The 12,659-nt window shown below is 31.4% G+C and overlaps 1 protein-coding gene across 5 annotated transcripts; it reads right to left on the minus strand.

Annotated features, from left to right (window-relative positions):
• Nucleotides 1–478: 478 nt before the first annotated feature.
• Nucleotides 479–10,603, minus strand: LOC146533703 (uncharacterized). 5 transcript variants are annotated; one of them, XM_085194518.1, is made up of 10 exons: nucleotides 10,081–10,603; nucleotides 9,158–9,326; nucleotides 8,552–8,637; nucleotides 7,346–7,464; nucleotides 5,509–5,770; nucleotides 3,933–4,060; nucleotides 3,502–3,605; nucleotides 3,101–3,193; nucleotides 2,840–2,956; nucleotides 479–1,962 (listed from the first exon to the last, which is right to left on the minus strand). In XM_085194518.1, exons 1-10 carry the CDS (start codon nucleotides 10,126–10,128, stop codon nucleotides 1,895–1,897), a joined length of 1,194 nt encoding a protein of 397 aa, XP_085050644.1. In that variant the 5' UTR covers nucleotides 10,129–10,603; the 3' UTR covers nucleotides 479–1,894. The 5 variants fall into 5 exon arrangements, with proteins under 5 accessions (XP_085050644.1, XP_085050643.1, XP_085050645.1 ...); XM_085194517.1 differs by having other exon boundaries at nucleotides 2,840–2,959; nucleotides 10,081–10,601; XM_085194519.1 differs by having other exon boundaries at nucleotides 2,840–2,959; nucleotides 5,572–5,770; nucleotides 10,081–10,600.
• Between the last annotated feature and the right edge of the window lie 2,056 nt (nucleotides 10,604–12,659).

Below are 12,659 nucleotides of genomic sequence, written 5' to 3' on the forward strand. Positions count from 1 at the left end.
TGTAATGTACACGGTGACAGTCGCGCAACAGTCACGGTGACAAAAATCACTAGTGCGCGCTATACCTAAGTTTCAAATAATAGACAAGAACTGTTCATATACCGCCATTTTGCTTAACTGACGTACATAATAAATTCTTACAAAAAAATCTATATGAAAAATAATTAAAAAAAGAAAGGGCAGTGCAAAATTCATTTTTAATTTAATATAAAATGCAAGTGCAAATTTATGGCAATTTTGATTTATATTATCGAAATACATCATGAAATTTTAGTCTATCTAAAATTTCTCTCTAAATACAGTTTTCAAAACACTACAAGAATACAATTGTTCCAAATTTCAAGAAAAAGAGAACAAAACTATATTTATTAGATGTATTTTATAAGGTACTCAATCAGATCATACAATCAAAATAAATATTATAGAAACATGATAACAAATAATATAATTTTAAATTAAGTAAATCAACATTATATTCTTACGTTATAACATAATTTAATGCAATAAACTATAAATAATATTAATTTACATACCATACACCAGCCTATGTATTTGTAGAACCACTATGTAAAATTGAATACTACAGATCATTATCTAGGCACTTTAATCGAAAACGATAGGATAGGCATAATTGAATATCTATAGTCTACACTGTAATCGACTTTAATGTCCATAATAATTTTTAAATTACTATTACCTCTAAGAAAATAACTCCTCAATATCTCTATTATGTCAGTCAACTAACTGAAAACATGATAATTTTTCAAAAATCAAATTCTGTCAGTCAAACCAGAAATTATGACAGTTAGTTTATTATCTTCAGAGCTCAGAAACGTCCATTAGCGTTTAATTGTCGTTAAATAGTTTTATTTGTACTAATTTAATGCTAGGTAAGCATTAATTAACGTTTCTAGTCTCGTAGTCTAGTCCAGATATCAGAGTCAATAAACAGGTTGTTTATTTACGAAGCCAATAAATTGTCTTGACTCTTAGTCATTGTTGAAAATAATTTCTGAGGTATTTAATCAGTGGTTTTCTATCATTTTTGGAACGAAGCACTTTCACAGAACAGTGTTAAGTTAAATAAATTGATCTAATGTGCGTTTGTTCCGAATTACTTTAAATCTACTTTAGTCAGAAATTAAGTCAGTCGCTTAGGTATCTAGTCTAAACGGTGGAGGCATACAGCAGTAGTACTTAATCAAAATAATCAATGTCGCAATTAATGTTGAACAAATAGAATTGCACAATATGAATCTTTAATTTTCGTAAATACTACCTAAATCAATTTTATTGCGCAATTTTTTTACTTCGTGCATTAATATTGGCCGATTATTTAATTAATATTCTCATTGTATTAATATTCTCCACCATATCCACTTTACTAAAACGAATTCTGAATCACAAATTTTGAAGGACTAATATGGTCCTAATATTGAGATCATTTTTTAAGTCCATTTTTGACTTTTCAATTAGAAATATAAAGTAAAATATTCCATCACATTTAAAATTACTCACATAATATCAATTGACAATACACAGTCAAAATAAGGCCTACCGCAGACGACATTTTAGACGACAAATTAGTATTATTTTCGACTCATTTATTACTATAATATTAAATAAATTTTCTATAAGAAAAATCACACAAAACTAATAACTAAATAAGTTATTCGATAGTATGATAAATCGTTTGCGTTAGACCTTATACAGTTTTACCCAGTTTGGTACATACAACATAAATGCGTTTATTATAATAAGTATATTACAACAAATAATATATATTTCAATAGGATTGGTTATTTTTGTTTTAAATAAGACATCACTTGGATACAGTAGCTACGATCGATTAAATAATATTTAATAACTATATTTGTGAGAGAATCGAGACGTATTATGTGTGGTCGGTGTGCTTGCGATGCGCGCGACGCGTCCGCGATCTCTGCTCGTTTGGTGAACTAACTGTAATATTAAATAAAATATAATAAATAGTTTAAATTTATTGTTATAAGTCGATACTTTGACCAGATAACAAACAAAGTTTATTAAAATTTATTAGTTATTATAATAAAAATATTAGTTTTAAACGGTCGATATACTTAAGTCTATGCAGAGTTACCAACACCAATTTAATATTTAAATTTCTAAATGTTAAATTAAATTATGGTCTATTTAGAATTTAAATATATTTTATATTAAATAAACACTGTTTCCTTCATCAATGCAATATCAAAATTTTTTATTATCTATATAATTATATTTATGGTTAATAAGCAAAATGATATTATATTTACTTAAGCGATAAGCGACTCTTTCTTTTTGTATTAAGACTACTATTTTACTTTGTAATACCTAGTTATTAAAAAGCTTCAGAATTAAGCATAAAAGCTTGTTATAACTTTATAAGAATATTTACATTTTTAAATAAAGTTGTAAGTGAAATACCTTTAATACGGTTATATTTAAAATCCAATCTTTTGCATTTTATCAATTTATTTAATAAAAATATTAGTATGAATTTTATTAGTCATTTATGTTATTATAATTGAACAGTGAATAACATTTAATAAATGTTATTCACAATTCATTCAGTTTACAAGTCTGTTAATTTTAGCTCATTTTCATTTATTTTGTTTAATCGCAGAAAACTACACAACACAAGTAAGTTACGTGCACAAGGGTTAAAAAATGGGACAAAACAAAAAAACAGATGCCAATAAAGACAGATGTTAATGTTAAAATTATTATAAGTTTTCCCAATACTACAGCGTTATGTCATGCATGAAGTGGTTTAACATTGTATTTTCCTTCACAAATAATGAATACATGAACTCCTCACCGTTTCCGTGGGGTATTATTTTAGTTACCACTATTTTCAACTCGGGATATGTGGGGATTCTAGCGTCATGTTTGTTTGTTGCTAAACTATCGACGCGTATCGGTTTTAATCGCGACTCTTCTGAAATTCAACACAAAATAACAAAAAAGAATTTTCTCGAACCTATTAAAAGAAAAAAATAAATAAAAGGGTTGTGCATGTACGGACAGACATATAGACAGACTAAAGAAAATTTTAAAATAAACTATTTATTTTGCTTACCTGACGGTTCCTCTGGCGTTTTCCCATTTGTCGTTTCGCTATTTGTAGATTGACTTCTTTTGTTTTTGTCATAACCAAAACCTCGTGCCCGCGCTGTAATTAAAATAATTATTTTCAATTGTCTGTAGTAAGTAATATTTTAATGAGACTGTAGGAAATAATTCTACTTGAGTGTAAACGTGATAGTTGTGGATTCAATGTTTATTCGGTAGAATAATTACACTGAAATTACTTTAATTTTTCCGGTAAGATAATGTGATGTTGAGCAATGGCACCGAACACGCAATTTCGCAAAATCGTACAAAAAGTACGTAGTGAAGTTTGCCACTAGAATTGGGAAGAGACTTTATTATGTTTTCTTCTTATTATACATATATAATTTTAATATAAGTTATACACACTATTAGCATAGACGGTGGAACGTAACGGTTGTCCGACGGCTGTTAGTTCTGGCAGTGTAAGTGGTCTTCTATTATTTCTATTTCGTGATCCCATACTGTATTCCCTAAGAAAGATTTTCAATAATCGGTTAGTAAATTAATAGGTATCATATTATTTAAGTAACTTTCATAGACCTTGGTTAAAGAGAGATAACTTAAAAAGAAATATTCAATTGAGCATTGGAGTGGATTGGAATCTACAATTTTACGCATATTTAAAACATCGCGTGTCTGAGTTGTTCTTAACAAAATAGTTTACAAAATTTTGTATGCTATTCTGGATTACCGATTTTCATTTTATTTAAAAACGCCTTCATACGAATAAATAATTAACTATTTTTTTTGGAGTGTTACAAAAAAATTAAAAAATATTTTTAATTGATATTTCTTACTCTCTAAGCGGCTCCCGCCAGAAGTCAGGAGTATGTACTGGAGGGAAGTGGTAATTATTTTGATATCCATAAGCGTCAAGACCACTTGCACGAAGACTCGCATGCAGCGAATTCTTCATACACTGCAACTGTATGGAAAACCTTACTAATCTTCTAATATAAATTAGTTGTCAGTCTATGGTAAAATGAAATTCAACTGTGCTTTTGAAGAAACTGTGAAATACATGGTTACTTTAATACTGTTCTATATCAATAGCTAAATAAATAATCATACAAACTATGTCTATAAAAAACAATAATCATTTGTAATAAGTAAATCTAATCCTAGATATAAGAAACTTAGTTAAGAAAAATAATATAAACGAATCTATTCTATTGACTACGCTAAATGCTATAGTTATTAGTTTATCACTAGTACTACATCAAAGAGACAAATTACAAAGAGAAGGAAGCAGGTACGACGGCGCGGAAAGGGAGCAGTGAAAATTATTTAACATAAAATTTAGGCCACTCGCACACATCACGTCAATATTGTCGATTAAAAAATCGCTTCTGATGAAATATTCGAACGAAACGATTGTCCCGTCCGCGCCGACATTTGCGGCTTGTTTGTGACGGTACACAGATACGCTCAACTTATAAATTCATTATTAAACTATTTTTGTTTATATTTACATCGAAATAGCAATAAATTCCGTAAATAGTTTTCGGGTATTCTGGTTATTATCACAAATGTTACAAGTACTATAAAACTGATAAATGTTATCTTAAAAAAGGAATATTTTATGTAGTTCAAAAGTATCTCTAAACTTTTTTACTGAGCGTATTGTGCACAGCCTATATTATGACATGGTGGAATTGCCATTGCGATGTTGTAACCCGATCAAAATGCTAATAGTATCGCAATACATATAATTCTCTCTCTCTCGCGAATGTAAAACTAATTTTCAAGCTTTCACAGGTTCCAATCATCTTCCCAGTTATCTTTTAATAAAATAATTTGAAACATAAATATGTTTAAATCATATCACAAAAGTTGCCGAGGTGGTCAACAATTCTATAATAATCAAACATCGTTTGATCAGGAGCTGTAAAATAGATGACGGTAGCTTGGCATAATCAATGAATAAACCTCAGTTTTTTATAAGAATCTAAGAAGGTTGTGTCAAATGTGTGTCACGTTTGTTCAAAATTATCGAACTACACTTAATGAAATCTGTGAAAAATAGTTTTATAATTTTAATGATTAATTGTCTCGATTGCTAATAGCACTCGACTTATCTTTCAGTTAATAATCACATTTCACATGAATATCTAGATCAGCATTTGTTAACAGTGAGACATTTTTAACTCCATGTTCATCATATTTAAAAACAATATTTGCTTCCTAGCACTATATTTTTTATTGCATTATATTTTTCTTTACTAATACAATATGAGGTACACGAAATCTCTACAAGACTCTACTGATCTAGATATTTTTTTGTCGCAATATCCCAATCAGATCAGATGAAGGTGTAGCTAGCAATGCTATTAGCATTAACGCGGCTACATCGCTATCGACGTATCGACGTACATGCGCGTGTCGTGCGGCCGCGCCGTCGAACAGTAGGTTGGTGACGCCCGCGCCCCCGAGTACCTCTCTGCGCTGGCGCTCGGCGTCGGCGCGCAGGCGCCGAACTAGCCGCTCCGCCTCCGCCAGCCGAAGACGCAGCTCCGCTCGGCTCTCCTCAGCCTCCCCGCCCCCACTTGCAGCCCCGACCGCACCCGCGCCCACACCACCTCCTGTGCTCACTGTTGCTGGTGCCTCGGGGCGAAGCTCGAGTTCACGCAACTTTCTGAACGATTTTAGAACAATATTTTGAATTATACTTAATAAATTTCTATAAAAGTAATTAACTCTTGTTACATTTGTAAAAAAGGGTCATAATCAAGAACATGTTTGTAAATAAATTTTTGATTGCTCTAGCAAAATTTTACCAAGCCATAAAATCTTTAAGCCTCAAGTACCTATAATAAGATTTTATCCAGGAAATTTCTGCAAATCATCACTAACTACTCTATAAAAGCCTAACACAATTAAAACAAAAGGGATTTTGCCAAAAATAAAAAGGTTATTTTTTCAAACAAAATAATTCATAAAATTGTCGTTGTAAAATAAAAAGCCATTTATTAAGAACAATGCACGCAGAGACATAGGCCTATCAAAGAGCCACCTCTGTACGCCGTAACTGCGTCACACGTACAGTATACAGGCAATACTGTTGACGTATATAATTTTTGTTTAGGTAGGGGTTTGAAATATTTTTCAAAGAAGCGCAGAGTGCATCGTCATGCATATTTTACTTTTCATACAAGGAAAATCAGTTAAAAAGCCGCAGTTTAAAAGCCAGTACCGAGTAGTTTAGATTTACTTTAATTATCAGTCATTTTAGATTGCGTGCAAATATACTTCTAGCGATTGAAAGAAAATCGTGACTATTTAAAGTATTACATGGTCACTACAAGTTTAGTTCCCTTTAAATAAACTTTACTTTGATAAAATGTATTTAATTATTTATGTGTATATTAGAAAAACCGACCTAACTAAGTAATAGTAGTCCAATAGTGAAAACCGTAAGCCGATTCTGAGTTTAGCGAATACAAACGCACAGACAAACAAAACAAATTATTTTGGGTTCTATTACGTTAATAAAGGTTCCCAACAACATTTTTTTTAAATATCTTCCAAGTACAGACACCGACCCTCTTACGATTTTATTATAAGTATAGATATAGATTAATTATTTCATATGTTTGTGGTACACCTTATTTTTAGAAAAAATGTTAAATAAATTAAAGTTAGATTTATGAAATGATTCAAATGATTATTTTGGTCAAGTTATTATATATATTAAATTAAATTTTAGACAAAAAAATTAAAATACTTTCTTAAAGAAAAAATACTGCTAATAGGACTACGGATTAATTATATCAAAATTAAGTAAAAATATATTTAAACAAATTATAATGCATTCTTTTAAATTGACTTTGCATCTAGCAGGGTAGGCAGAGAGAAGCTAATGTTAAGAAACTCTGTATTCCACTTTCCGCTCAATGTTCGAACATTGCTCGTTGAGTGGTGGAATTCAACTCCGAAGAAGACATAAAAATAATTCGTTTCCCTAGTGGGAGTCGAACCCACAATATGTGCCGCTGCACCACGACTATCATATTTATTTTTTATCTTCACATTATAGCATCGCACATTGCAGAGTAAAGGGAACCTGAGAACTTAGTGTTAAGGCACTTCGCTCCCATTAATAGACATCCGTTCCCCACTTTTCGATTCTTAGGAGGCATTCCGTGAGAATATTAACTGTATATCTAAAATAATAACATAAAATAATAATCTAAAATAATAACAAACTCACTCAGCCTGTGCATCGACAATACGCTGTAGTTGTAAAGCGCGGGCCTCAGCTGCCCTCGCCTCGCCGCGCGCCGCCGCCGCCTCTTTCTCTAGGCGGCTCACTTCTTTTCCTAGTTTTTCCTGTTTACATAAGATATTTCTATCATATAAAATTTATAAATTAATAATTTATATTTTATATCAATATCTATATATATAAAAGGTCTTGTCCTCACTGACTGAGGTAAGACGCACGCACAGCCGTAACCGCTGATGGTAGAAACGTTAAATTGGGACAAAAGTTTACTTTCGTAATCTGGACATCCACTAAGAAGGGATTTTGAAAAATTTTAACCCTAAAGGGGTGAAATAGGGGTTCAAAGTTTGTATGGAAAAAAAATTTAAATCGGCACCGATTTTTATAAAATTTGAAATTTAGATTTTTAAAAGTATTTAATTAAACACGTGTTTCATCGTTTTCTCGAATTCTCTCCCTAAAGGTGCAAATAAGGGGTTGAAAGTTTGTATGGGAAAATTCTTAAATCGCCACCGATTTTTATAAAATTTGATATTTAGACTCTTAAAAATATTTAATTGAACATATGTTTCATGGTTTTCTAGAATTCACCCCCTAAGGGTGCAAATAAGGGGTTGAAAGTTTGTATGGAAAATTCTTTAAATCGCCACCGATTTTTATAAAATTTGAAATTTAGACTCTTAAAAATATTTCATTGAACACATGTTTCATGGGTTATTAGAATTCACCCTTAAATACGCAAGCGAAGCTGCGCGCGTCCGCTATTATATATATAAAGACATAACTTAAGTAAACATTTGACTAATTAATTGTACTACAATATTAATTTAAACAACGTTTTAAAAGTCATTCGCTAAATAAATATGCATCCTAAGCTTAAAACAATTTTTTGAGTCTATAAAGTCTATGAAAACAATTTTTTAATGGACATCGTTTTCTTTACAATGATATCATAGAAGTATTTTTTCGTTATCTACAGTATTCTAAAAAATCCAGTAGTATTTTTTTTATAATTGCTTTGCAAATTGGACTATGAGAATAATCATCTCAAGTCAAGGTCAATAAGTGTTAGGCTAATGACATTAGTGATTGCAATGTTGTGGAGGTTTCTAATACCCGTTACAGTCAGTTTGTTTATAGCTTCGCAAGCATTTGTTATGATTCATCTCGTTCTAGCGTACTATTAGTTACCTCATTGCTTTCAGCTGTGTCATCGGCTGTGGGCTGAGCTGGCTTCACCGAGGACTCTTTGTTAAATATAAGTTGAAATTGCAAGTCTGGAAATTACGAAATAATGGAATATGTTAAAATTAATTTCAAGCAAAAACAAGTGTGAATGTGTAGAATATATTAAATCACTTGGACTTGAACCTAAATTTAAATATTGCTACTTTCGACCACCAGAGACATTGCGTGTTTGGTATTCTAATTTGACATTGCATATTCGATAATCTGTTTTGACTTTTGACGGTAAAAAACGATAATTACAGGACTATAGTATTAAAAATTTTAAAAAATGTGGCCCGCCACAGCGCAGGCCACGCACAAGCGTGCGACTGTAAACGCAACAATTTGTGGGTCCGATAACAAGGCAAAGCCCGGCGTTGAATTCCGCCACACAATACGCAATGTCTCCAGAATTTGGCGGAAAGTGAGGAACGGAAGTGTCTTAATGGAAATGAAAATGTCTTAACAATATATTCCTGCGGCGTGCTGCTGAAAAATAAACAAAAATGGCATTAACATACACATACGAGTATATTTACAATATTTATATATAAAAACTGAATCCAATACCTCTATTTCTATCTCGCAAAGCTTCGATTTCAGTGTGAAGTCCGCTAAGCATAAGTCGGTGTTGCTCTTGTAGGAAGCGTACACTGTGCTCCAAATGTGCGACGCGGGCCGCTGCATCGTTACCAATTATGAATCCACTGCTGTTCGACTCTGGAGGAGATTTCTTCACCTGTAATAATTATCAGATTTTAATAATTATTTTTAGGTATGGAAAAGAATTATTAAGTAACGTTATAAACAAGTTTAATAATTTATTAAACAGTTGTTTTTTTTTCTAATCTAATTGGATAATTAAATAAGTATCATAATTATTTATGTTTAAAATGAAACATTATTAAAACTTTGCTCTTTGCATATAAAAATATGTTGTACGTTTATAAAAATATATATTTTTTTAAACATTCTACTTTAACAGAAATGGTTAAGATGTTAAAATTTACTCTGTAACAATTACAATTTCATTGTTATCAGATACTTTCAGCCTTTGTTCTTTGTTATTGAATGGGCGTTCGTAATTGAAGTTGCATCTTCACGTATCCATTGTCGATGAATTAGTAAGATGAAGTAAACACAATATCAAATATATTTATTACTTTCTTTATAAAAGTTCAACGGTTATAATAAAAATCGGTGGGAAAACCCCATGGTGTTGAAACATCGATGTGTATTTCCCAAGAGGTCAAAGACCGCTGATAAAGTCTTTGTATTCTAATATTATTTTCAATAGTAAACACTACTAAAACAAATATAATTAATCGTTAGAAAAAAATAATTTATAATTAATTATATTTTTCTGTCATCATAATTAATAACGATATAGAAATTTATTCAAAAAATATATTTATGTAATTTTCTTTCTTATAACATTGTTTAGCAATTGATTCATGATAAATATTATATTAGACATAACGCAAAGATCCTACCTGTAATTTAGTGAATGGTGCGGTAGGTACAAGAACTTTCGAAGCCATGGCTAGTCCTCACTCCGCGACACAATCAGATTGACTCAGACCACCTTTGTTATGATCTACCTCGGAGCACGCGCGCGCTTGCAATGGAACAGATCCGACATTTGTGCACGGCAAAATAAACGACGACCTTGCCCACTACGCGTAATAATTAAAAATAAAATCGACGATAGAAACACAAATAAACACAATATATCTTAAACTCGCGTTTTATTTTGAGGTAGTTACTTTAAGGTCTACGACCGATTCGACCTTGCACTGTTGACCAAAATTGACTTGGAGGAAAGCACTTATTTTCTTAAGAGTAGTTTCATTTTTGGATGGTTTCTGTGAGGTTTTTCTTATTTCAGCGATACTGTCGGCTACGACAGGTGCATGGGGACGAGAGGGCCTGGGGGGAGGGAGTGCAGGGTATCGATCGCGCCGCCGCGCACCGGTCTCGCGTAACGCTGACTCACGGGATCTGTCTAACCAATTGTGGCGCGATGCCAACAGCATTGATGTGCTATGGCATGTCATCAAGAGATTATGCCTTCATTTTAACAATGATATCCGAAGATGCCTTAATTAACTTAACTAATTAAATTTATTTTTAAATTTGAATACAGTTATTACTTATACTAAAATATATTTCAATATACTCTCACATGTTTTTATCAACTTTTTACTCAACCTAACGTATGTATGGGATAAGTAAATAATATTAAAATAAATTTAAAAAATATATTATGATTGAAGTAAAAGCTAAGTGCGAATTATCTACTTGAGATTAATCTTATTGTTTAAGCTGAACTGCTGAAGGTGCAGAAAATACAGTTTTTAAATATATATACGTATACATATTTATATTCTTAGAAAACCTTATAATAGGTGAAATGAACTAATTATGTAAAGATAAATATAAAAATACATATTATCCACAAATTATCTATAGATCAACAAAACAATAATTCTATAAATCTACTAAAATATCCACGTCATGGTTCAATGTAGACACTAAGCCTTATTTAGTAGATATAAAACGAATATCATGATAGCATCTAAATGGAAGTAGGACAGCAGCAATCGCTTGACATAATTGCAGTTCCTATTTACAATGTTACTCGTGACTACTAATGTTTACGTTGAAGAAAATAATGAAAAGTATATTTTATATACGTTTCAATGCAATAGCATTTTGATATATTATTTTTTTCATCATTATTTTTTACTTTCATCCATTTTACAATGTAAGCAAAAAATAACTTACCGATAAATCTTCTAGTCCGACTGTAAAAACCGTGGTTGTGGGATCGATTACCACTTGGAGTAATTAATTATTTTCATTTCCTCGCTCTGGTAACAACGCAATGCGCGGCATTGTGTTCCACCACATTCTGCCAAAGAATTGGAAGGAGTGGATCACAGAATATCTTAACACTATGCGGGAATAATCGTGAAGCTGCTTTTTTTTACAATTCACCCATTGAGAATTTTGTATAACACCCAGTGGACTTCGAATCTACACTTTGCCTATCTAGAGCGATGAATACACCCATATTGTAAATATAATATCCAGTTGTTGTAGACTCGTATATTACCCTATTAGACTGAGATCCGGCCGTTGAATCCTGCATATACGAGTTTTCTTAATTAAACCTATATTAATGAATAATACATGATTAGTAGAACAGATTACACCTGGATTGCCTGGAAGAATCCTGCCGCAATCACCTTTAATTACATTTTTTCGTAACTCGTTTTTGGAGAAAATTGCACCTATACGTTTTTTATATGAATCGCACATCATTTGAAAGATAATCGCATAAGGAATTGGAAAATTAAGGGTTGCCAGCTCTCAGTCTGCCGCAAGTCTAGGGTTGCCTGGTTTAAACATGTCACTAAATGTTAATAATTTGCACTCATGTGTTTTTTTAATGAATTATATATCAAATTAAAGCTTATTTTTTTCTGAATACTATAAAACAGGGTTGCCTGAAAAATTCCTGCCGCAAACAGGGGTTGCCAGCGTTTGAAATATTTTATTCCGGTTCCGTTTGACTATGAGAATAGACGATGAAATGCGCGGTCTGCCTTATGTTTTGAAGTAAAATATTATATAATAGAAGGTCAATCTTAAAATCAATGTTTATTCTAATTGTTCACCTGTTAAATGATGATTTTAATCATATTAAGTACACGCAGAAAACTATTTAAAGATCATAGGGCAGATGTAATCATCCTTATTTTTCAAGTAAAATAATGAATCTATAATATTGAGTCTTTGCAAAATCTATTTTCTAAATACTAATATTTATTTATTAATTTAAATAACCCTTTTAAAACAATTAAATTATCTAATTAAATAAATGTTTACAAATATCGATCTTCTATAAACTATTAATATACATACATATACATCATGTTCCCTTAATATAATGAAGGGTGACCATTATTGCGGATATTTTTTTTATTAATTATATTAAAAATACATTTCAATAAACAATCTCTCTCTCTCTTCGTCCTCTGCTTGTTTGATTTGACAACGCTTGCCG

The sequence above is a fragment of the Heliconius melpomene genome, chromosome 12 (genome assembly GCF_056956725.1).
Source record: "Heliconius melpomene rosina isolate 202511_hmr_F chromosome 12, ASM5695672v1, whole genome shotgun sequence".
Classification (NCBI taxonomy): Eukaryota; Metazoa; Arthropoda; class Insecta; order Lepidoptera; family Nymphalidae; genus Heliconius; species Heliconius melpomene.

What these genes read in the sequence shown, in the direction of transcription:
- LOC146533703 (XM_085194517.1), bottom strand. Translation starts at nt 10,128, where the DNA reads ATGGCTTCGAAAGTTCTTGTACCTACCGCACCATTCACTAAATTACAG. An exon ending in CGGCCGCACGACACGCGCAT is followed by an intron (nt 4,061 to 5,508) that starts GTACGTCGATAC and finishes TTTTCCATACAG; the next exon opens with TTGCAGTGTATGAAGAATTC. An exon ending in TGGCGGGAGCCGCTTAGAGA is followed by an intron (nt 3,606 to 3,932) that starts GTAAGAAATATC and finishes AATCTTTCTTAG; the next exon opens with GGAATACAGTATGGGATCAC.